The 27398-nt window shown below is 43.6% G+C and overlaps 2 protein-coding genes across 2 annotated transcripts in view; one reads left to right on the forward strand and one right to left on the reverse strand.

Annotated features, from left to right (window-relative positions):
* Positions 1-27244, forward strand: part of LOC146856299 (resistin-like) — a 92882-nt gene extending 65638 nt beyond the window's left edge. The window contains exon 4 of the mRNA XM_085650719.1: positions 26969-27244. Coding sequence (XP_085506845.1) covers positions 26969-27102 — 134 coding nt within the window. The 3' untranslated portion in view covers positions 27103-27244. The remainder of the gene's footprint in view (positions 1-26968) is intronic.
* LOC146856298 (galectin-1-like) overlaps positions 1-27398 on the reverse strand; it is a 311489-nt gene that overhangs the window by 246086 nt on the left and 38005 nt on the right. The window lies entirely within an intron of this gene.

Here is a 27398-nt window from a genome sequence, read left to right on the forward strand (position 1 = left end):
TCCTATGGAAACTAGGTTGTAACTATAACTATCTGCTGGCGACCGCCAGTAGATAATATATATATATATATATATATTCACTGAAAAAACCATGGGTTTCACACACGTTATAGTTAGGAATTAGCATTTAAAAAACCTTAGAAATTCAGTGAAAAAACCATAGGTTTCACACACGTTATAGTTAGGAATTAGCATTTAAAAAACCTTAGAAATTCAGTGAAAAAACCATAGGTTTCACACATGTTATAGTTAGCTGGACATTTTACTCGTAAAAAACCAATGAAATTGCCCCGTTATAGTTAGTTCAGCTAACTATAACTCGCGCGCCCGCAATGCACTGCTGATGACGTCACATATTACATCACTCATGACATGGTCAGTGACATCACTCATGACATCACTGATGACATCTCAAATGACATCACTGATGACATCACTGATGACATCATCCAGTAAATGTGGGTTTTTCTGAAAATTAAATATGTTTTATATATGTATATCTCAAGGTCGATGGAAGAATAAATGGGTATATAAGTGTCTAAATGGATGATTTGTTTTTGAAAAATTGATTGTTTAACTGACTGATTAAGTGTATCATAGTGAATACATGTTTTAGTGAGTAATGTTTAAATATGTATATATCTGTATCAGTCTCTCACTTTGTGTATAAGTGGCTGCATGGGTTGGTGAGTAGCTACATGGGTGTCTATATAGGTTATTAGTTGGTTTTTTGAGTATCAGTCTGAGTGTCTGCATGGTTCGGTGGGGGGTATTACGTAGTGCATAGGTGCATGAATGAGTGACTCACTGTTTGTATGTGTTGAACAGACCATGTGTGCAGGACTGCATGGGTGGATGAGTGTGTGTATGGGTGTGTTAGTGAGTGAATGACTGTCTCAATAGTGTCTTTATGAGTAACTACATATGTTTAAAACTAGTATATGTGACTATTGGTGTATATATGTGAGTATATGCAAGGGTGAGAGATTGGAAGAGTTCCTGTATGAATAAGTATGTGTTTCTATAAGTGATTGTTTAAAAGACTAAGTATGTGTAAGTTTCCGTAGAAGTAAGTATGGTGGTGTGTGTATAACTGTATATGCAAGTAAATGTATGTTTGATTCTTTATTAGCACGAGTGACTATGTGTGTGAGTAACTCTATGGATGAGTGGCATTGTGTAACAGGATGTATAGGTGTATGAGTACATATGATGAGTGAGTACATGTATGAGTGACTGTATTGGACTGTTGGTGAATGAGTGGATGTGTATGTGGATCTTAGAATTACTGAAGAGGTTGTTGTAACTGTTATTGGTATGTCCATTGTTTTTGAAAATTTTAGTCTCTATTTTTGAATGTGTGTGTCAAAGGTTATATTAGGGTGAGAGGAGGTCTGCCACTCTATCACAAGGATGATGTCATCAGTGATGTCATCAGTGATGTCATTTGAGATGTCATCAGTGATGTCATGAGTGATGTCACTGACCATGTCATGAGTGATGTAATATGTGACGTCATCAGCAGTGCATTGCGGGCGCGCGAGTTATAGTTAGCTGAACTAACTATAACGGGGCAATTTCATTGGTTTTTTACGAGTAAAATGTCCAGCTAACTATAACATGTGTGAAACCTATGGTTTTTTCACTGAATTTCTAAGGTTTTTTAAATGCTAATTCCTAACTATAACGTGTGTGAAACCTATGGTTTTTTCACTGAATTTCTAAGGTTTTTTAAATGCTAATTCCTAACTATAACGTGTGTGAAACCCATGGTTTTTTCAGTGAATTTGCAAGGTTTTTTAAATGCTAATTTTTTTTTTTTTTCTTCTATTTTTTCTAACATATTTTTAATTTAATTATCTTACCTTTTATAAAGACTATGATTAAATTTTTAAAATTCTTTAATATGTTTTTTTAAATATATTTTTTAAAATAAACATGTAAAATTTATTTGCAGTACTTTTTTTTAAAAAAAAAATATTTTTTTAGTACGCGTACCGTAAGCTCACGGTAAGCGTACGGTTTACGCAACGTCCGTAATCTATCTACGCTGCTTGCGTATAGTTACGCACTTTGCGTAGCCGCGCGTACTGCGCGTGGGACGCGTGCGCGCTTACGCCACACGCGCACGTTACGCGGAAGTGTCGTGTAGTGACTGTTATGCGCATGCGCGCAAGCGCGTGTCTTTTTTACGCGCATGCGTACTTTTTGCCGTAAGCGCACCGTAAGCGTACCGTAAGCGTACGGTAGGTCATGTGATCATGAAACACAACTTTTGATTGGTTGAAACTACTTTCAGTTCTAGAACTCTCCTACACCACACCCATTCCCCTCATTTCTGCTTGTGATCCCTTGGGAGAAGGAGCTGGTTTGTCTTTGGGATACGATGGCAGAACAGCAGAGCTCTTCTGAGAGTGAGGCTAGCACTAGCAGCACTGTCTTGAGGCAGAGAGCGAGGAAACAAAAGCCCTCTTATGTATGGGATTATTTTACTTTTCCTGAAGGCCAGCAAAAGGTGAATGCACCCTTAGTTACTTGCAGGCTGTGTAAGCGTGTACTTTCTAGAGGTAATCCTGACAGGAAGTATTCCTTTGGGAATCACACCATGAAGAGACACCTCCAGGATGTACACAGAAGGACACATGGTCATCTTTTTGGAGGTAACTCTTCAGAAAGACGAGCCAGTACATCCACAGCAGCTCAGCCTGGACCATCATCTGCAGGGCTGACTCCTTCTTCTGCAGGTCAGGTGAGCCCTTCATCTGTGGGGGGAGAATCTCCTTTTGCTGGCCCTCTGGAAATGAACCCTCGATTTCGGAAGGTTGATATTCATTGCACATTTTGTAAAGATCTAATTTGCCATAGGGAGACCAGTGTTTCCCTAGTGAACAACAAAATAGATCAGCACATTTGTCGCTTTGAATAATTTTCCCATGCTTCCTTTCCTCTGTCCCTGCATGAACACAACGGTTCTTTTAAGAGCCAACCTTATCTTTCATCTTTTTTTTACATATGTTTTTAAAAACTTTTTTTTATTTTTTTTTACCGTACGCGTACGGTGCGCGTACTTTTTTTTTTTTTTTTTTTAAAAAAACACTAAAAATCATTTATTACATTGTCCTTGAGAGACTACAATTATTATTATTGACTTACCATACTCACTGAAAAAATATTTATTCATTTGTTTTTTTAAAAAATAGTTTTAAAAATGTTTGTAGCTTTCGAAAATTTTCTATATCTATCTGGAAAAAAAGAAAAAAGTATTAATATTTTTAAAACATTTTATAATACAGTACACATATTTACATTCTGTTTTTTCAGACCACCACCATGTGTATTCTCGGTGACTGCCTACACTTCAGCAAGGGCAACCAGCCTTAGTGATGCTGAATGTATTTGCATTACAGACTGAAACCTGAAAACCCCACTCGCTTGTAAATACTGTGCATGACTATACATGGCAAGCACATGGGTGTGTGCTAAGACTCTGCTTCTTCCCCTAAAAATTCGCTCCCCCTTTCCATCTAATGCAACTGTGAAATCACCAGAGCAATACGCAATAAATCTCTGCCTATAATTCCTCTCTGCACACAGAGTCATGTTTTCACATTAGTCCCAAAACGAAATTTCTTTGCCAATTTGAAAGCACACTTACTGCTCTTTTTTTTTTCGGGGCAAGTGAAAATCACTTTTACAGACTGACACATTATGAAACCACCATGTGTAACTACAACAAAAACAATTTCCATTTCTATTATTCATTTCTTAAGTTACCACATACATCCCCTCTCAAACTGTAAACTCACCTTTAAAATTAGTTAGTTGTGAAAGAAATGTGACACTCAAACAGCAGATTATCAGAGCCAGGATCTCTGTTCTTTACACCTCTCTCCTCTCAGCAGAACCAGATAATGGCAAACTTTCCCTCTCTTTTTCCACACATATACATGTTAGTTTCAAATCTCAGTGCTTCCCCCTTTTTTTCAAATGTAATCACACATTTCTATTGGTTGAAAACCAACCCTTTTCCAAAAGTACCCTTCCCCCAACTTGACTTCTGCCTAGTACCCTTCCCCCAACTTGACTTCTGCCTGCTACCATAGCAACAGCTCATGGAACACTGCTGTGTTGAGTTAGGTCAGAAGTTCGCCAAACAATGTTTCAATTCCACAGAGCAAGAGTGCTTGACTTTTCAAACCTAACAGCAAATCCATAGTACTGTTCTTTGGTTACACATTTTTTTGTACCAATACAAAACATGCTTCTATTCATTAACACATACAGCCTAGTTTTTATTCTAGAATGGTATGAAACAGCCAATCAGTTCTTTTTGTTTTGAAAAAAATATGTATGCCTCCATTTCCAAACTGTCTTTCATTTCATATTGCCATTCTACTGAAAGACACCTCCTGAGTGTAACCAGTTCTCCTTTGAAGATGTTCACAGTGTGGATTGTAGGGCACAGCTATGTCTTCTGGAGTGAAAAGTTTGCAGAGAAAACAGATATGGTGAGAGACCTTGCTTTGCCAAATGTAGACATTAAATGGATTGGTCAGAGAGGGTTAAAGTGGCACCAATTGATGCCATTGGTGAAATCCTTCATGCAAATCCAACACCCTGACCTCATAATAGTGCACTGTGGTGGCAATGACCTTGGCACTTTGACTGGGGTAGGTCTGGAAATGCTTATGAAGGACACCTTTGCACAACTGTTTACACTTTTCCCTAAAACTGCCTTTGTGTTTTCCAACATATGCCAAAGGCAAAAATGGAACTGGTCCAATCATTTCTGTCCACAGATTGACAAAGCAAGAAAGCACGTCAACAAATCTGTTTCTGCTTTCCTCCGTGACTATGGTATGGGTGCCATTTACCACAACAACTTGCGTTATGACATGCAAGACATTTATAGAGGAGATGGTGTGCACTTCAATGATGAAGGGAACAGAGTCTTCCTCTTGAACCTTAGACTCTGCATCGGTACTTACTTGTAGGTACCACTAAAAAAATGACTTCATAAACACAACAGCTCTTTTTAGAGCTCCCTAATATCTAAACTCTCAAATCTGCTTTTCATTTATTTTTTTTTATTTTTTTTACCGTACGCTTACCGTAAGCTTACCGTACGCGTACCCCGTGATTTTTTTAAAAATCAATAAATGTTTTTTTTGTACTTTTCTGTCCTTCTTTGACCCCCTTACAAATGTTAGGGGGTCTGTAACTCTCCTCATTGCCCCCTTTCCTTGTTTTCACTCTTTTTTTTCAGAGTGAAATACACAATATGGCGGCCGCCGCTTCCTGGTTTCGGCCGATTCGAATGTTTACTAAGATCTAAGAGCCAATCAGAATCGCGCTCGCGCACGCCACCGTACGCTTACCGTAAGCGTACGGTAAGCGTACCGTAAGCGGGCTCAGATATATATATTGATTTAAAGGCTATTTTCTCAGAATCTACTGAACAGATTTACACCAAACCTACAAAAGGCACTTCCTTGACCTAGGGACTACCTCTCTGCCAAATTTTGAGTAATTCTGTTCAGCCGTTCGGGCTGTAGCTCGTTCTAAAGGTCCTATGGAAAAATGCATGGGAAAAACGCGTTTTGGGACCCCCCTTTTATCTCAGCCCCCGCTTGACGGATCCCCCCGAGACTTTCAGGGTAGGAGCGGAGCGTAGCGCCCCACCTATTTTGAGAAATTCGCGAGGATTCGTCGACCGGCGCCAAAGTTATTCAAAATAGAATGTTGAGGTTTTCCTATGGAAACGTGGTCCTAACTATAACTACCTACTGGCGACCGCCAGTAGGTAATATATATATATATATATCAGTGAAAAAACCATAGGTTTCACACACGTTATAGTTAGGAATTAGCATTTAAAAAACCTTAGAAATTCAGTGAAAAAACCATAGGTTTCACACATGTTATAGTTAGCTGGACATTTTACTCGTAAAAAACCAATGAAATTGCCCCGTTATAGTTAGTTCAGCTAACTATAACTCGCGCGCCCGCAATGCACTGCTGATGACGTCACATATTACATCACTCATGACATGGTCAGTGACATCACTCATGACATCACTGATGACATCTCAAATGACATCACTGATGACATCACTGATGACATCATCCAGTAAATGTGGGTTTTTCTGAAAATTAAATATGTTTTATATATGTATATCTCAAGGTCGATGGAAGAATAAATGGGTATATAAGTGTCTAAATGGATGATTTGTTTTTGAAAAATTGATTGTTTAACTGACTGATTAAGTGTATCATAGTGAATACATGTTTTAGTGAGTAATGTTTAAATATGTATATATCTGTATCAGTCTCTCACTTTGTGTATAAGTGGCTGCATGGGTTGGTGAGTAGCTACATGGGTGTCTATATAGGTTATTAGTTGGTTTTTTGAGTATCAGTCTGAGTGTCTGCATGGTTCGGTGGGGGGTATTACGTAGTGCATAGGTGCATGAATGAGTGACTCACTGTTTGTATGTGTTGAACAGACCATGTGTGCAGGACTGCATGGGTGGATGAGTGTGTGTATGGGTGTGTTAGTGAGTGAATGACTGTCTCAATAGTGTCTTTATGAGTAACTACATATGTTTAAAACTAGTATATGTGACTATTGGTGTATATATGTGAGTATATGCAAGGGTGAGAGATTGGAAGAGTTCCTGTATGAATAAGTATGTGTTTCTATAAGTGATTGTTTAAAAGACTAAGTATGTGTAAGTTTCCGTAGAAGTAAGTATGGTGGTGTGTGTATAACTGTATATGCAAGTAAATGTATGTTTGATTCTTTATTAGCACGAGTGACTATGTGTGTGAGTAACTCTATGGATGAGTGGCATTGTGTAACAGGATGTATAGGTGTATGAGTACATATGATGAGTGAGTACATGTATGAGTGACTGTATTGGACTGTTGGTGAATGAGTGGATGTGTATGTGGATCTTAGAATTACTGAAGAGGTTGTTGTAACTGTTATTGGTATGTCCATTGTTTTTGAAAATTTTAGTCTCTATTTTTGAATGTGTGTGTCAAAGGTTATATTAGGGTGAGAGGAGGTCTGCCACTCTATCACAAGGATGATGTCATCAGTGATGTCATCAGTGATGTCATTTGAGATGTCATCAGTGATGTCATGAGTGATGTCACTGACCATGTCATGAGTGATGTAATATGTGACGTCATCAGCAGTGCATTGCGGGCGCGCGAGTTATAGTTAGCTGAACTAACTATAACGGGGCAATTTCATTGGTTTTTTACGAGTAAAATGTCCAGCTAACTATAACATGTGTGAAACCTATGGTTTTTTCACTGAATTTCTAAGGTTTTTTAAATGCTAATTCCTAACTATAACGTGTGTGAAACCTATGGTTTTTTCACTGAATTTCTAAGGTTTTTTAAATGCTAATTCCTAACTATAACGTGTGTGAAACCCATGGTTTTTTCAGTGAATTTGCAAGGTTTTTTAAATGCTAATTTTTTTTTTTTTCTTCTATTTTTTCTAACATATTTTTAATTTAATTATCTTACCTTTTATAAAGACTATGATTAAATTTTTAAAATTCTTTAATATGTTTTTTTAAATATATTTTTTAAAATAAACATGTAAAATTTATTTGCAGTACTTTTTTTTTAAAAAAAATATTTTTTTAGTACGCGTACCGTAAGCTCACGGTAAGCGTACGGTTTACGCAACGTCCGTAATCTATCTACGCTGCTTGCGTATAGTTACGCACTTTGCGTAGCCGCGCGTACTGCGCGTGGGACGCGTGCGCGCTTACGCCACACGCGCACGTTACGCGGAAGTGTCGGGTAGTGACTGTTATGCGCATGCGCGCAAGCGCGTGTCTTTTTTACGCGCATGCGTACTTTTTGCCGTAAGCGCACCGTAAGCGTACCGTAAGCGTACGGTAGGTCATGTGATCATGAAACACAACTTTTGATTGGTTGAAACTACTTTCAGTTCTAGAACTCTCCTACACCACACCCATTCCCCTCATTTCTGCTTGTGATCCCTTGGGAGAAGGAGCTGGTTTGTCTTTGGGATACGATGGCAGAACAGCAGAGCTCTTCTGAGAGTGAGGCTAGCACTAGCAGCACTGTCTTGAGGCAGAGAGCGAGGAAACAAAAGCCCTCTTATGTATGGGATTATTTTACTTTTCCTGAAGGCCAGCAAAAGGTGAATGCACCCTTAGTTACTTGCAGGCTGTGTAAGCGTGTACTTTCTAGAGGTAATCCTGACAGGAAGTATTCCTTTGGGAATCACACCATGAAGAGACACCTCCAGGATGTACACAGAAGGACACATGGTCATCTTTTTGGAGGTAACTCTTCAGAAAGACGAGCCAGTACATCCACAGCAGCTCAGCCTGGACCATCATCTGCAGGGCTGACTCCTTCTTCTGCAGGTCAGGTGAGCCCTTCATCTGTGGGGGGAGAATCTCCTTTTGCTGGCCCTCTGGAAATGAACCCTCGATTTCGGAAGGTTGATATTCATTGCACATTTTGTAAAGATCTAATTTGCCATAGGGAGACCAGTGTTTCCCTAGTGAACAACAAAATAGATCAGCACATTTGTCGCTTTGAATAATTTTCCCATGCTTCCTTTCCTCTGTCCCTGCATGAACACAACGGTTCTTTTAAGAGCCAACCTTATCTTTCATCTTTTTTTTACATATGTTTTTAAAAACTTTTTTTTATTTTTTTTTACCGTACGCGTACGGTGCGCGTACTTTTTTTTTTTTTTTTTTAAAAAAAACACTAAAAATCATTTATTACATTGTCCTTGAGAGACTACAATTATTATTATTGACTTACCATACTCACTGAAAAAATATTTATTCATTTGTTTTTTTAAAAAATAGTTTTAAAAATGTTTGTAGCTTTCGAAAATTTTCTATATCTATCTGGAAAAAAAGAAAAAAGTATTAATATTTTTAAAACATTTTATAATACAGTACACATATTTACATTCTGTTTTTTCAGACCACCACCATGTGTATTCTCGGTGACTGCCTACACTTCAGCAAGGGCAACCAGCCTTAGTGATGCTGAATGTATTTGCATTACAGACTGAAACCTGAAAACCCCACTCGCTTGTAAATACTGTGCATGACTATACATGGCAAGCACATGGGTGTGTGCTAAGACTCTGCTTCTTCCCCTAAAAATTCGCTCCCCCTTTCCATCTAATGCAACTGTGAAATCACCAGAGCAATACGCAATAAATCTCTGCCTATAATTCCTCTCTGCACACAGAGTCATGTTTTCACATTAGTCCCAAAACGAAATTTCTTTGCCAATTTGAAAGCACACTTACTGCTCTTTTTTTTTTCGGGGCAAGTGAAAATCACTTTTACAGACTGACACATTATGAAACCACCATGTGTAACTACAACAAAAACAATTTCCATTTCTATTATTCATTTCTTAAGTTACCACATACATCCCCTCTCAAACTGTAAACTCACCTTTAAAATTAGTTAGTTGTGAAAGAAATGTGACACTCAAACAGCAGATTATCAGAGCCAGGATCTCTGTTCTTTACACCTCTCTCCTCTCAGCAGAACCAGATAATGGCAAACTTTCCCTCTCTTTTTCCACACATATACATGTTAGTTTCAAATCTCAGTGCTTCCCCCTTTTTTTCAAATGTAATCACACATTTCTATTGGTTGAAAACCAACCCTTTTCCAAAAGTACCCTTCCCCCAACTTGACTTCTGCCTAGTACCCTTCCCCCAACTTGACTTCTGCCTGCTACCATAGCAACAGCTCATGGAACACTGCTGTGTTGAGTTAGGTCAGAAGTTCGCCAAACAATGTTTCAATTCCACAGAGCAAGAGTGCTTGACTTTTCAAACCTAACAGCAAATCCATAGTACTGTTCTTTGGTTACACATTTTTTTGTACCAATACAAAACATGCTTCTATTCATTAACACATACAGCCTAGTTTTTATTCTAGAATGGTATGAAACAGCCAATCAGTTCTTTTTGTTTTGAAAAAAATATGTATGCCTCCATTTCCAAACTGTCTTTCATTTCATATTGCCATTCTACTGAAAGACACCTCCTGAGTGTAACCAGTTCTCCTTTGAAGATGTTCACAGTGTGGATTGTAGGGCACAGCTATGTCTTCTGGAGTGAAAAGTTTGCAGAGAAAACAGATATGGTGAGAGACCTTGCTTTGCCAAATGTAGACATTAAATGGATTGGTCAGAGAGGGTTAAAGTGGCACCAATTGATGCCATTGGTGAAATCCTTCATGCAAATCCAACACCCTGACCTCATAATAGTGCACTGTGGTGGCAATGACCTTGGCACTTTGACTGGGGTAGGTCTGGAAATGCTTATGAAGGACACCTTTGCACAACTGTTTACACTTTTCCCTAAAACTGCCTTTGTGTTTTCCAACATATGCCAAAGGCAAAAATGGAACTGGTCCAATCATTTCTGTCCACAGATTGACAAAGCAAGAAAGCACGTCAACAAATCTGTTTCTGCTTTCCTCCGTGACTATGGTATGGGTGCCATTTACCACAACAACTTGCGTTATGACATGCAAGACATTTATAGAGGAGATGGTGTGCACTTCAATGATGAAGGGAACAGAGTCTTCCTCTTGAACCTTAGACTCTGCATCGGTACTTACTTGTAGGTACCACTAAAAAAATGACTTCATAAACACAACAGCTCTTTTTAGAGCTCCCTAATATCTAAACTCTCAAATCTGCTTTTCATTTATTTTTTTTTATTTTTTTTACCGTACGCTTACCGTAAGCTTACCGTACGCGTACCCCGTGATTTTTTTAAAAATCAATAAATGTTTTTTTTGTACTTTTCTGTCCTTCTTTGACCCCCTTACAAATGTTAGGGGGTCTGTAACTCTCCTCATTGCCCCCTTTCCTTGTTTTCACTCTTTTTTTTCAGAGTGAAATACACAATATGGCGGCCGCCGCTTCCTGGTTTCGGCCGATTCGAATGTTTACTAAGATCTAAGAGCCAATCAGAATCGCGCTCGCGCACGCCACCGTACGCTTACCGTAAGCGTACGGTAAGCGTACCGTAAGCGGGCTCAGATATATATATTGATTTAAAGGCTATTTTCTCAGAATCTACTGAACAGATTTACACCAAACCTACAAAAGGCACTTCCTTGACCTAGGGACTACCTCTCTGCCAAATTTTGAGTAATTCTGTTCAGCCGTTCGGGCTGTAGCTCGTTCTAAAGGTCCTATGGAAAAATGCATGGGAAAAACGCGTTTTGGGACCCCCCTTTTATCTCAGCCCCCGCTTGACGGATCCCCCCGAGACTTTCAGGGTAGGAGCGGAGCGTAGCGCCCCACCTATTTTGAGAAATTCGCGAGGATTCGTCGACCGGCGCCAAAGTTATTCAAAATAGAATGTTGAGGTTTTCCTATGGAAACGTGGTCCTAACTATAACTACCTACTGGCGACCGCCAGTAGGTAATATATATATATATATCTGAACCACACAACCCCTCCAGTACGAGAGATGTAAGCCCACACAGGTAAGTGAATCCAACGTCCTTTAATAGCTGTTAAAAGCGAGCGGCATAATGCATTTCAACACAAAGTGCCTTCCTCAGATGCCATTGCTCGTTCCAAAATTCACTGTTCACTTGAAGACATGGAGCGTCTCACTGAAGTCGGTGGCGACACTCCTCCCACCATTTAAAAGGAAGATTTCCCGGACTCGCTGCCTGGAGTTCATTTGCTGCAGGAACACATGTGGAAGTCCTTGCCCGAGTGGGCGGTGTCTGCAGCTCCCTTTGCATTGTGGATCTTGTAGTGTAAGGGGCTGAATTCACTGACCTTCACCCAACCGATATCACCACCAGCGCACCGGGATCCCTTCTCCTAAGTAGGCAGAGGCAACATGATGAAGTCATCACCCAGTTTGCACCGGCCAGGCCATGCGTTGAAAGTTACGGTGGTTCGGCGTTTTCCCAAGCGCCTTGAGACGTTACACCATTCTGCCACGATCCGCCGAACTCTTGAGGGTGGGGGCTCAAGTGCGAGTGGCAACGCACAAAACCTCTGAACCACACAACCCCTCCAGTACGAGAGATGTAAGCCCACACAGGTAAGTGAATCCAACGTCCTTTAATAGCAGTTAAAAGCGAGCGGCATAATGCATTTCAACACAAAGTGCCTTCCTCAGATGCCATTGCTCGTTCCAAAATTCACTGTTCACTTGAAGACATGGAGCGTCTCACTGAAGTCGGTGGCGACACTCCTCCCACCATTTAAAAGGAAGATTTCCCGGACTCGCTGCCTCGAGTTCATTTGCTGCAGGAACACATGTGGAAGTCCTTGCCCGAGTGGGCGGTGTCTGCAGCTCCCTTTGCATTGTGGATCTTGTAGTGTAAGGGGCTGAATTCACTGACCTTCACCCAACCGATATCACCACTAGCGCACCGGGATCCCTTCTCCTAAGTAGGCAGAGGCAACATGATGAAGTCATCACCCAGTTTGCACCGGCCAGGCCATGCGTTGAAAGTTACGGTGGTTCGGCGTTTTCCCAAGCGCCTTGAGACGTTACACCATTCTGCCACGATCCGCCGAACTCTTGAGGGTGGGGGCTCAAGTGCGAGTGGCAACGCACAAAACCTCTGAACCACACAACCCCTCCAGTACAAGAGATGTAAGCCCACACAGGTAAGTGAATCCAACGTCCTTTAATAGCAGTTAAAAGCGAGCGGCATAATGCATTTCAACACAAAGTGCCTTCCTCAGATGCCATTGCTCGTTCCAAAATTCACTGTTCACTTGAAGACATGGAGCGTCTCACTGAAGTCGGTGGCGACACTCCTCCCACCATTTAAAAGGAAGATTTCCCGGACTCGCTGCCTCGAGTTCATTTGCTGCAGGAACACATGTATATATATATATATATATGAGCCCCCACAGCCGGTCGCTCCTCACCCTCTGCTCTGCCGCCGCCTGCCTGCCGCTTCCTGGCGCCTGCCTGCTGCTGACGCCGCTTACCACTTTTTCACCGCCGCTGCCCTCTGCCTTCCTGTAGGTGCCGCCTCCTGCTCCCTGCCTGCTGCTGCCCCCATTTTCCGCTAGTTCACCGCCGCCGCTGCCCCTGTGAAGTTTTTTTCTTCTTTCTCGCCGCTGCCCCCGCTGACCCGCCTCCCCTCCTAGCCCATTGGCCACCCCGCTCCCGCCTCCCAGCTGCTCCTCCCTCCCGGCTCCTTACTTATGATGCCCCCTGAGCGACCGCGCAGCGGACGCGTGCAGCGGGAGCGCCGACTGAGCGCCGAAGGTGCGCCAAAGGTAAGCCCGTCTGCGCCCGTCCGCGCCTGGACCGCGCCCAGCGCCAGACCCCCTGGCCCCCACGCCCGCCAGCCCCCCCGCAGGACCTACGATGATGCCATACTCAACGCACTCAACACCGGCCGAACCCCCGGATGCTACGAAGCATCCCCGCGACGCACCCATTGACCCTTCGTCTGCCGATCCTGCAACTTCTCCTGCCTCCGAACCTGCACCGCGCCCACCAAGACGGACAGCAGCAACCACCTCAAGTGCATCCTGCTCAACACCCGCTCCGTCCACAGACACGCCGTGGAACTCTGGAACCTCCTCGACACCGCATCTCCTGACGTCGCCTTCCTCACGGAAACCTGGATGAACGCCTCCTCAGCCCCCGACATCGCCATCGCCATCCCGGACGGCTACAAGATCATCAGGAAGGACCGCGTCAACCAGACCGGAGGAGGTATCGCCATCGTACACAAAAGCACCATTCGCATCTCGACTGACTCCATCGACGCATTCAACGCCGCCGAGCACCTGCACTTCCAGATTCACACCGACCCCAAGACTACCCTCAGAGGCACCCTCATCTACAGACCCCCGGGACCGCGCACACAATTCTGCGAAGACATCACGGACTTCATCAGCCCACACGCCCTCCCCTCCACCGACTACATCCTCCTCGGGGACCTCAACTTCCACCTGGAGAACAACAAAGACCGCAACACCACCGCCCTGCTGGACAACCTCGCCAACCTCGGACTCCAGCAACTGGTCAACACCCCCACCCACTACGCCGGCCACACGCTTGATCCCGTCTTCTCATCCAGCAAGCACATCACCTTCAGCCACTCCACCGGACTTCACTGGACTGACCACAGCTGCGTCCACTTCAGCTTCAGAAAGAACACAACCCACCACCACCCGAAGCAGGCTCCCCACAGAAACTGGAACAAGATCACCGCCGACCAGCTCACCACTTCCCTCCGCCAAAGCCCACCTGTCAGGACAACGGACCCCAACGCAGCAGCCCGCAACCTCAGGCAGTGGCTGACCACCTGTGCCGACGACCTCGCCCCACTGAAGAACCCACTCACCAGGCCCAGAAGCAAGAAGGCCCCCTGGTTCACCGACGAACTCAAAGACTCCAAGAAGGCCTGCCGCACACTCGAGAAGGCCTGGCTCCTCGACAAGACCGCCGACAACATGATCACCTTCAAACACGCCACCCGCAGACATCACCAGCTCATCCGCTCCACCAAGAAGAAATCTCTGAAGGAACGACTGGACAACAACGCCCAGGACAGCAAGGAACTCTTCAACATCGTCAAGGAGTTCTCCAACCCCAGCACCGGCAACAACGACATCACTCCTTCACAGGACCTCTGCGACTCCCTCGCCTTGTACTTCCACCGCAAGATTGCTGACATCCTCAACAGCTTCGGCGCACCACCCCCACACCCATCGGTCGAACCAACGCACCTCACCGCCGCCCTCCTGACATGGACCGAAGTGACCACCGAAGACACGGCCCGCATGATGAACACCATCCACTCCGGATCTCCGACCGACCCATGCCCCCACCATGTCTTCAACAAGGCAGACTCCACCATCGCACCCCACCTCCGAGACATCATCAACACCTCCTTCGACACAGCCACCTTCCCAGAGAGCTGGAAGCATGCCGAGCTCAGCGCCCTGCTGAAGAAACCAACAGCGGACCCGACCAACCTCAAGAACTTCCGCCCCATCTCGCTCCTTCCTTTCCCGGCCAAAGTCATCGAGAAGGTCATCAACAAGCAGCTGGCCGCCTTCCTCGAGACGAACGGATCCCTCGACCCATCGCAGTCCGGATTCAGAGCCAACCACAGCACCGAGACCGCCCTCATCGCAGCCACTGACGACATCCGAGCCCTGCTCGACAACGGAGAAACAGCGGCACTCATCCTCCTAGACCTCTCCGCAGCATTTGACACTGTCTGCCACCGCACCCTAGTCCAACGCCTCAACGACACCGGCATCCAAGGGAAGGCTCTGGAATGGATCACCTCATACCTCGCCGGCAGAACACAGAGAGTACGCCTCCCCCCCTTCTGTTCTGAGGCCACCGAAGTCATCTGCGGCATTCCGCAGGGATCGTCACTCAGACCCACCCTCTTCAACGTCTACATGAAGCCCCTCACTGCCATCGCATGCCAACACAACCTCAACATCATCTCCTAAGCCGACGACACCCAGCTTATCCTCTCCCTCACCAGAGACCCCGACACCGCCAGAGCCAGCCTACACGAAGGGATGAAAGACGTCGCCGAATGGATGAACATCAGCCGCCTGAAACTGAACACAGACAAGACAGAAGTCCTCATCCTTAGACCATCACCCTCCGCATGGGATGACTCCTGGTGGCCCCCAGCCCTAGGCACCGCACCCAAGCCAACAGACCACGCACGCAACCTGGGCTTCATCCTGGACTCCTCCCTATCGATGACCAGACAAGTCAACGCCGTCTCCTCGTCATGCTTCCACACCTTCCGCATGCTCCGCAAAATCTTACGGTGGATCCCGACCGAAACCAGGAAGACGGTCACCCAGGCCCTCGTCACCAGCCGACTAGACTACGGAAACACCCTCTACGCCGGAACCACAGCCAAGCTTCAGAAAAGACTCCAACGTATCCAGAACGCCTCCGCCCGACTCATCCTGGACGTCCCCCGACGCAGCCACATCTCGAGCCACCTGGGAGACCTGCACTGGCTCCCCGTCAACAAGAGGATCACGTTCAGACTCCTCAACCACGCACACAAATCCCTCCATGACCTGGGCCCCAAGTACCTCAACGACCGCCTGACCTTCTACACGCCCACCCGCCAGCTACGATCCGTGCACCTCGCCCTCGCCGCCGTACCTCGCATCCAGAGAGCCACCACCGGAGGAAGATCCTTCTCCTACCTGGCGGCCAAGACATGGAACTCCCTGCCCATCCACCTGCGGCTGACCCAGGACCACCTCGCCTTCAGGAAACAGATCAAGACCTGGCTGTTCGAGCAGTAGCAGACCCCCTCCCCCAGCGCCTTGAGACCCTTCCGGGTGAGTAGCGCGCAATATAAATTCCATGATTGATTGATTGATTGATATATTTCAGCTACAGGGTCACCAACTCGATGCACTCGCGGGCGGGTGCTATGAATGCGGGGGTGCTTCCGCATACGTATAACAGCTCCCAATTCTCACAGTGTAATCGTACACACCAATGAAGACAGCACTCTCGGGGGTGAGTTCTGTAAATTTATTTGAAACGGACCCCGGCCAAACAGACGCGTTTCGGCAACCACCTTTTTCAATGTTTCTCGGACGCCCTGGAACCCCCATTTGTTTATATACACAACTTTGTTTCAGTGTTGGCAACACAAAGAAAGGACCATGATGTTAATGATAACAGTCACCAATGCGAGAATGAATGGTTTCGCCATTTTAACACTATATAGTAGCGGGGAACAACCTTTACAACGCAACTTTTACAACACACTACACTTACAACGCATTTTTTACAACGCAAAATCCATTACAACGCATTCCATTACAACGCATGACACTACAACGCATTTTTAAAAACTACCTTTACAACGCATTCCATTACAACGCATACTACCTTTACAACGCATACCATTACAACGCATAATATTACACTACACTATCCAACACTTACCCTACTGTTGCACCCCCTGGAGATAGAATAGTAATTTTTACCCCTATACTATCCAACACTTACCCTACTGTTGCACCCCCTGGAGTTAGAATAGTAATTTTTACCCCTATACTATCCAACACTTACCCTACTGTTGCACCCCCTGGAGTTAGAATAGTAATTTTTACCCCTATACTATCCAACACTTACCCTACTGTTGCACCCCCTGGAGTTAGAATAGTAATTTTTACCCCTATACTATCCAACACTTTCCCTACTGTTGCACCCCCTGGAGTTAGAATAGTAATTTTTACCCCTATACTATCCAACACTTACCCTACTGTTGCACCCCCTGGAGTTAGAATAGTAATTTTTACCCCTATACTATCCAACACTTACCCTACTGTTGCACCCCCTGGAGTTAGAATAGTAATTTTTACCCCTATACTATCCAACACTTACCCTACTGTTGCACCCCCTGGAGTTAGAATAGTAATTTTTACCCCTATACTATCCAACACTTACCCTACTGTTGCACCCCCTGGAGTTAGAATAGTAATTTTTACCCCTATACTATCCAACACTTACCCTACTGTTGCACCCCCTGGAGTTAGAAAAGTAATTTTTACCCCTATACTATCTAATACTTACCTTAAATGCAATTTAATATTATGCGTTGTAATGGTATGCGTTGTAAAGGTAGTATGCGTTGTAATGGAATGCGTTGTAAAGGTAGTTTTTAAAAATGCGTTGTAGTGTCATGCGTTGTAATGCAATGCGTTGTAATGGATTTTGCATTGTAAAAAATGCGTTGTAAGTGCATGCGTTGTAAAAGTGTGCGTTGTAACGACATACATCCTATAGTAGCATTTCATCACCGGTTGTTATTATTGAATATATGTTCAAATATAATGGCATCACAATGTATACACATTATATCCAAATTGGTATACTTGTGCGCTATATATTGTTGCTTGATTTAATACCTTTATAAACGTTTTAACGTGAAATACCATTTGGGATTAAGCAATCTCACCCTGTATGGGTCATTTATCATCCAACATCACATAATGATTTAATGCGAAAAGGACTCATTCTCCCTCGGTGAATACTTTCTGAATTCATCACGCCCTGAATGGGCTAATTTCCATCAAACAAGTGTTGCCAACCTATATTCGTTTACATCTTATATAATAATGTATTCCTATAAACAGGGTGGTAAAGTGAAGCAGGTTTCTGTACATGTAGTTTCACTACCACTAGCTACCTTCTAACTGTGATCCTATCAATCCATGGTCACAGGAAGAAAGAAAGCAAGGGGGAGGAGAGAGGAGCGTACAGGAAGAGGGAGAGAGAAAAGAGAAGAACAAGGGAAAGGAAAGCAGATGCCTCTACACATGCATCGCTCATGAAGAGGGACTTAGAGCAGTGAAGTTCTTTTTGGATGTTTATAGGAATAAATTAGTGTATAGGATATAAATGAATATAGGTTGGCAACATTTGTTTGATGGAAATTAGCCCATTCAGGGGGTGAAGAATTCAGAAGGTATTCACTGAGGGAGAACGAGTCCTTTTCACATTAAATATTTATGTGTATTGGATGATAAATGACCCATACAGGGTGAGATTGCTTAACCAAATGATATTTCACGTTAGAACGTTTATAAACATATTAAATCAAGCAACAATATATAGTGCAAAAGTATACCAATTTGTATATAATATGTATATGTGACGCCATTATATTTGAACATATATTCAATAATAACAACCGGTGATGAAATGCTACTATATAGTGTTAAAATTACGGAACCATTCGTTCTTGCATTGGTGACTGTTATCATTAACATCATGGTCCTTTCTTTGTGTTGCCAACACTGGAACGTATTGTGTATATAAAAAAATGGTGGTCCCGGCGCGTCCCAAAAACATTGAAAAAGGCGGTTGCCGAAACAAGTCTGTTTGGCCGGAGTTCATTTCAAATAAATTTACGGAACTCACCCCCGAGAGTGCTGTCTTCATTGGTGGGTACAATTACCCTGTGAGAATTGGGAGCTGTGGTAAGGGTATTTTAAGGTTTTAGGGTGAGTAAGGATATTTGGGTGGTAAGGGTATTTTTAGGATTTAGGGTGGGGACGTCACTAATTTTCTATGAGCATGCCTTTGCTGTTAAAATTAAACTTCCCCATGCTCTGGGTGTAACATTACTACAGTTCGATGTCTGCGAGAACGTAGCTGTTAGCCCAATGCAACTCTAGTCACTCATTCATCTAGCCATCCTCTTAGGAGCGCACTTCATAGTGCATATTAATATGTAATCAAAATGCAAACCAACACAAAGGCTTTGGATTTGTGAAAGAAGCGTTAAAATATAACAATAGGCATCTCTAAGAAAACAATCATGTCAGTTTATGTTGTACCACAGTGTAGTGCACCATCATTCTTTAATTGTAGATACAGGTAAAACTGCAATAGTGAAGTAATCTGGGATTCAAAACCGACCCAAATTGCTTTTAGCAATATTTATAAAACCACCAGCAATTTTAGTCACAATTAGTCTAAATTAAAAGCTCTATGTAAATAAGGGTTTACATTAATAAATGGGAAAACATTTACTTTGCATGAAAAATATTTTTAATACAGGGTTATGCAGCTTTTTCTTTGAAATGTCTGTGTATTTTGCTGCTAGCATGTGTTCCTGGTCAACAAAGGGTGTTTACATGCACAATGTGTTTAAGACTGCAGTAATGCCTCCTGTCTACTCGGGCAGAGCTGAGCAAAAATATAAATACTCTTTATGAAATACCAGTCCCCACAAGACAATTTTAAAAAACATTGTAAAGATTGACACAGATATTCCTGAAGTCATTTTTTATCATTTAAAGGACATTGCCTCGTGGTGACCTGGGTTCAGGCCCCACAGTGCAATCAAGTCCCCACAGCATGGGTGTGTTCTCACACACACCCCACGCACATACACAGACACACACAGATGTATTTTAGTCACATCTACAGTCCGAACAGCTGGATGGAATTACACCAAATTTGCCAGAGTGGTAGCTCTTGGTCTAGAAAGCACCCTTTTTGTTATTTGGTGTAAATCCGTTCAGTAGTTTTTGCGATATTAAAGAAAATCAAAATTTGTATATCTAGAGTTGGGGATCCTCCCCGAATATTGACGATCTTGTGCAAAGTTCTGATTGGCTGCCATCACTTCAACTAGGAAGTATTGGCAGCCATATTGGGACTCAACTGAGTCCCAAAATAAAAATGCAAAAATAAAGAAAAGGGGGCAGGGTAGGAATACCCTGACCCCCTAGCCTTGGTGCTGGGGTACCCCAGAGACTTCGCCAGGGCCAAAAAACATTTTTGTTTTTTAATTTTTTGCCACAAATACTTGCGAATTTGTGGCTCAAATAAAAAAAATGCACAGTGTTTCTTTGAAACTCATCTCCCGGGTAGGCCGCGTCCCAGAGGCATATTTAAATATAAATATTGGGAGGGCTCATGCAGCCCCCTCCCCTTGCCAGTTTGAGATCCAGGGACCGCCACCTCCCCAGGGAAGGCTGATTCAACTTTTAATTGGAGGAGAGCCACAAGGCCCCCCACCTAAGCTCCCAAGAGCCCTGGGGACCACCACTACCCTGGAGCCAGAAAAACATATTGAAGGGGGAGGGTAACACGCGGATCACCACCTAGCCCTAAGGTACAAGGGAGGGGGACGCATGGCCCCCCCTCCTGGAGCCATTAATGGTCCTGGGGACTGTCATCCCCAGGGTCGGCTACTGTTATCTCCAGTGGTGCCCACTCCCAGGAGATAGCAGTTTGCTTTCATTTGGCGGAAGCAAGAGCAAACAGTAACTCCGCTCCCAGCGGTCGGGAGCAGGAAAACTGCTCCTGCTTGCAGGAACTGACGTTTTCATCTGTTTCCCTGTCCACTGTCAAGTGGGCAGGAAAACAGATGAAAGGATTGCTCCTGCACTCAGTTAAAAGCATTTTTGGCTGGATCCTGTACCTTGGGGGCATTAGGGCTCCCTCCCGCAGTCACACCACTGGGTCCCCTGGGAGGGCTCCAGGGCACACAGATGCAAGAGGCCGGGCCCCAGGGGATGAGAGCCCTGCGGACAAAATTAGGCCATGGAGGCAGGCCATGCATCCCCCCTCACCTTCCAACAATTGTCTGGGCCCTGAAGGATGAGATCCCTGGGACCAAAATCAGTCTGGGAGGGGGGTTACTAGACCCCCCCCTTTCATTGATTGGCCAGGCCCCGAGCATGGGGTCCCCAGGACAAAAATCGGCCTGGGGAGGGGGGCTACACAGGCCCCGTCCTCATTAATTCTTGGACAATCCCTGGGAGATGGGGTCCCTGGGGCCGAAATCAGTCCAGAGAGGGGGGTCATGCGGTCCCTCTCCTCAATAAAACACAAAGCAAGTGTGTTTTCTTGGCAATTCCACATTGAAAGATGATCTGAAATGCTGCATGGAAGTGAACTAATTGTTGATCTCTTGGAGAGCAATCTGTGGTGACTGTTGCAAGTGGGTTCTTTCTTGTCCTTACCTAGTGAGAGTAAGAGTCCATGCTTCTCCCTTTGAATTACTGTGATTATGCAAGTATGAAAATCACATGAAAGCTTTGTCTGTTTGTCCCTGCCCACCTTTTGCCATGATGATGGACAGCTTAAGAAGAGCCCCCCCCCCCCCCCCCCCCAGCGAGTTTTCAGCTGATTTTGGTAAGTCATTCTTGATGCTGAGGAATATGAGGGCATCTTCACCAAAGAAGCACTTACTTCATATAGTTAAGAAGGACCCTTGTTTGGTGCAGATTCACCTCTTTGTACTTTCATTATCTTCTCTATAGCAGTGGTTCCCAAACTTTTGAATCCTGAGGACCCCCATTGAGTCACCACTGAAAGCCGGGGACCCCCAAGCAATTTGTATGATTTAAATTTCAAACATTAAAACAGTAATTCCCCAAAAATAAACATACATGTGCACACTTTTTGCGACGTTACTGTGGCGATAGAGGCTACGCCTTATTTACAAGGCAGCGTTAAGCCACATAACATGACTTAATGCTGCCTTTCAAATAAGGCCCCCTGTCACGCAAATCTTAGCGTGAAAGGGGTGGGCAGTGGGTGTTGCAGTGGGCGTTCCACCGCAACACCCATTGATTTTGACACTGCCCCCTATTTACAAGGGCAGCATAAATAAGAGGCAGCGTCAAAATTAAGACTTGGGAAAACCAGGTCTTAACTTGGCAAAACGAGGAGAAATCCTTTATTTCTCCTCGTTTTTGCTTTTTCCATGTGGCTTGCACATGGAAAAAGCAAAACACCTTGGATTGTTTATGTTCAGGAAGGTGCACATAAACAATCTTAGTAAAAAATGCCATTTTGTAACTTCCATGTGTGCTGCATTAAGCAGCACACATAGAACTGACAAAACAGCATTTCAAGATTGTTTATGTGCAGGAAGGGGGACCTTCCTGTACATAAAGAATCTTCCCCCTGCATGCACACACCCTTGCCATAGTCCAAGAGTGCCTGCGTTGGCGCTACACTCCTAAGAGTAGCGTCAGCACTGGGGGAAACGCAGGCCTGCACCATATTCTTGTAAATATGGTGCAGTCCTGCGTTTTTGAAGTGGCAGAGCCTATCATTAAGCCAAGGAGGCTAACGACACGCTCGGCCACTTCTGTTGTAAATATCCCCCTTAATGTTTTATATTCAAAGAATTTGCACACAAAAAAAGACAAATTAATGGGAAGGTTGGTGCTGCAACTCCGTGACTAACTTTTAATTGGTTGGTTTTATTTCACAGTACGGGGCTCCCGCTCCTGCCAGGGCCAGACTGGAAACCCAAAGCAGCCCTGGCAAATTGTTTCAAAGCAGTCGCCATGCGGTGCACACCAAGTGCAGTGAGGGAGCCTAACCACTACAAAGGGGGCTTTGGGAGGCTCTCCCCCAAAGAAATTTAGGAAACAGTGGTGCATTCTAAAACACATTTATCGTTATATATTAAATTGCATTAGATTTTAACGAATAGTAAATGAAGACCTTACTATGTGCCAGGATACGACAATCTTTGTTGGGGTTCTTCAATGATTCCCTTATTATCACCCTTCAACAGTGCCTCTCATCTCTCCATAGCCTCTCCGTCACATGTATTTCATTTGTTTTATACTATAGCATCTCTCATACCGTTGTAGGATGTCAGAATGAATCGTATGTGTAAATCAGTGTATAGAAATGTTACATAAGGCAAAGGGTACTACAAGGTGTATGATTCACATGTCATTCATACTGGTAGGCATTTTTAAAGAGTGCTTGGTCTGGAGAAGCACAAACTTGGGATTTAGAACATCACCCAGTGGTTAGCATCGACTTTAACAATAAAAATGTATTTTCGCCTAAATAAACCTTTTTAGCAGCATCAGGATAATGAAAGATGTGGAAAAAACATAAGTTTCTAACTTGTACCATGCAGTTTGCAAGCAGCTCTTTGATGACAGTTTATAGGTCACTGTGCTAGATTTCGGTTGTCACGTATGAACTGCACAGTAACAAAATAATCTGTGAAAAAAGCAGTAACACAATCACCCATGCACATAAAATACTGTTTTTTTTAAAATGCATGGTACATGTTCTTTGCAGTAGGCATATTAACCCTCTATGCTACATTAGAGAACTCAAGCTGCCACCAAACAAAACTCTCCTCTCACCAGCAGGTGCATTAATCACTGGTTTCATTTTGACACTTTTATTGTTGCTCAAACTGCTAATTAGACAAGGAACTTTGCAGTGCTTTAAACCTGCCTTCTGTGGACCCCCTGGGAATGATTCACGGACCCCTGGGGGTCCGCGGCCCACAGTTTGGGAAACACTGCTCTATAGGATTATTCATGTTATTACAGATTTCTGGATAAAGATACATGAGGAACAATTATATTGCCAAAATGCACACAAGGTCACTGGTGACATTTCCTCATAGTTCATTATACAACTGTAGTGTAGAATACATACTGGACATTTACCCAACGAGGCTGCACTTAGTAATTAACCAGTAGAAAGAACTCCACTTGGGTAGGTATTTTGTGCAAAGCTGTGGACTCTTGTTGGATAAAGGGGCAGGTGTGGATCAGTTTTGGCCCGTCCACTCACACAGCTACTAACACACCCAGACATACACTTAGACACCTATTTACATACTCAGGCACTCACACACCCACTGACAGACCCACTCCGACACTGCTACACCCCATCACAGACCCACTCAGTCACTCACATACCCACTCACAGACCCACTCACACACAAACTCACAGACCTACTTAGACACTTTCATATACACTCATAGACCCACTCAGAGATTCAAGTACCCACTCACAGACCCACACAGTGACTCACGCACCCACTCACAGACTCATTCAGACACTTATGCACTCACTAACTCACACACTTATGCAAACACTAACAAACCCACTCAAACACTTTCACACCCAGTCACAGAGCCACTCTGACACACGCACCCACTCACAAATCCAGTGAGACACTCACGCACCCACTTCAAGACCCACTTAGACACTCACAAACTCACTCACAAACCCATTGAGACACTCACTAACACACTCACTGAGATACTCATCACGCACTCACACACCCACTCAGACACTGATGTACCCAGTCACAGACCCACTCAGACATAAACACACACCCACTCACACATCCAGTGAGACACTCACTCACCCACTTCCAGACCCACGGAGACACTCACAAAGGCATTGAGACACCCATGCACTGACTTACACACTCACTGAGACACTCATGTAATCACTCACACACACACTGAGACATGGATACATCCACTCACACACCCACTGAGACACACACACACACTCACATACTTAGTCAGACACTCACACACCAACTTACAGACCCACACAGACACTCACCCACCCACTCACACAGCCACACAGAAACTCACACTCCCAGTCACAGACCCACATGGACACTCTCACCTCCACTCAAAGACCTGTACAGCCATTCACACATCCACTCACTGACAAAGGTTACAGGTTACCATTATGATATTTTTTTTTTAAACTTAAAAATAAACTAAAAAACAAAGGTTACAAGAACATTATAATAAGGGAATAACATTAAAAAAACTGTAGAAATTCACTAAAAAAGCCACAGGTTACAGGGACATTATTGTTAGGAAATAACATTAAAAAAACGTAAAAATTCACATAAAAAAACAAAGGTTACAGGGACTTAATAGATAGGAAATAGAATAAAAAAACCTTAGAAATTCACTGGAAAAAACAAAGATTACAGGGATCTTATAGTTAGCCTGAGATTTCACTCATCCAAAACCAATGAAATTTAGCAGTTATAGTTAACTGAGCTAACTATAACTTGTGCCCCCGCAATGCACTGCTTATGACCTTACATATTACATCATTCATTACATAGTCAGTTACATCACTGATAACATCACTGATGACATCTCAAATGAAATCATTGATAAAATCATCCACAGAACCACTCACACACCCATTCACTCACCCAAACACTCACACACTGATATAACCACTCAGACCCTCACTCACTCACCCACACAACCACTCACACACCAAGTCACTCACCCATTCAGCCTCTCAATAGAGTCACTAACACACCCACACCACTCACTCACCCAACCACTCACACACCAAGTCACTCACCCATTCAGCCTCTCAATAGAGTCACTCACACACCCACACAAGCACTTACATACCCATTCATACATCCATACAATCACTCACACATCTACTCACTCACCCATACAGCCACTCACACAGATACACAGTCTCCAATACAACCACTTATATACCCATTCAATTAACCAAACCCCCTCTCCAACAGCCACTCACTCACCCATACAGCCACTCACACAGCCACACACTCACCAATACAGTCACTCTCACACCCACTCATTCACCAATACAGCTGCTCAGAAAGCCACTCACACATACAGCTACTCAAACACCCACTTATTCCCCCAAACAGCTATTTACACACCCATTTATTCACCCATACAGCTGCTCACACAGCTACTCACTTGCCCATACAGCTACTCACACACTCACTTATTTAACCATATAGCCACTCACACACTCAATCACTCACACACAGATACACACAGTCACACACCCTCTCACATATTATATTTTAAAAACGTAATCACTTATTAGTAGTACACAAAGTACACTAATTTAACTCTTGTGGTACCTTAGTATATATGGTTAATACTCAGAAACCTTTACAAAACACTCACAATTACTGGATGATGTCATCAGTGATGTCACTCACCAAGTCATAAGTGATATGTGAGGATATAAGCAGTGCATTGCGGGGGGCATAGGTTATAGTTACCTCAGATAACTATAACTGCTGAATTTCACTGGTTTTTGCAAGTGAAATCTGAGTCTAGCTATAACTATCCTGTAAACTTTGTTTTTTCAGTGCACATAGGGTTTTTACATACTTTAAATATACTTATCATGCAGGGAAAAGGCATGGGTTGTAAAGGCATCTGTGTGTAAAAGGCATGCGTGGTAAAAGCTATGTGGTAAAGGCATGCATGGTAAAAGCATGTGTGGTAATGGCATGCGTTGTAATGTCATAAAACATGACAGACTATCCGGCAATTTGGAAATCTATTCAGTCCATCCAAGCCTCCATGCAACAGGCTCTATATGCATTTCCTGAAACCAAAAACCGTCATGTGCTAGATGTGGCATGCTATCTTCCACTAAAGGTAAAAAGATCTGCCTCGACTGCTACCATAAAATTAATTAAAATGGCAGCTACAAATATATAGCATTTTTAAGTGACCCTCCACTTTTGCCATTCTGTGTTTTGTGCCTTTTTTTCAAGCATTCAGGTATCTTGACCACTGTCAGGCTTCCGTTTATAACAGGTTTTTCCTTTCACTCTGCAGATTACACTCCTTATGCCTGTGCATGTGGCTCGGCCTGTGGCTCCTGGGACATCAGAGACAAACAGACCTGTCATTGCCAGTGCGCTAACATTGACTGGACCAACGCTCACTGCTGCAAGATTGTTGTAAATTAAACCAAACTATCTCTGTCTTTCAGCCTCTCTGTCTAGGCTACCTACATTTTATAACACTCTTACAACATGCTGAGTAGAATGAATAAATTTGTCTAATAGATTTATTTCTTATTGGGTTTTTTTTATTTACTGATTTGTAGGAAGGCAGCGTGTTTTCTATGAATTAAAATATGTATCACTTGCTCTTAATTCTAAATATTGTATTAATTTTTTCTTTATTTAATTTTCTGTCAGTTATATGAAAATATAATGTTCCTGTCCTTGAGTCCGTCCTGTCTTGTCATCACAAAGGGGAT

This window comes from Triturus cristatus, chromosome 4_1 (genome assembly GCF_964204655.1).
Source record: "Triturus cristatus chromosome 4_1, aTriCri1.1, whole genome shotgun sequence".
NCBI classification, from domain to species: Eukaryota; Metazoa; Chordata; class Amphibia; order Caudata; family Salamandridae; genus Triturus; species Triturus cristatus.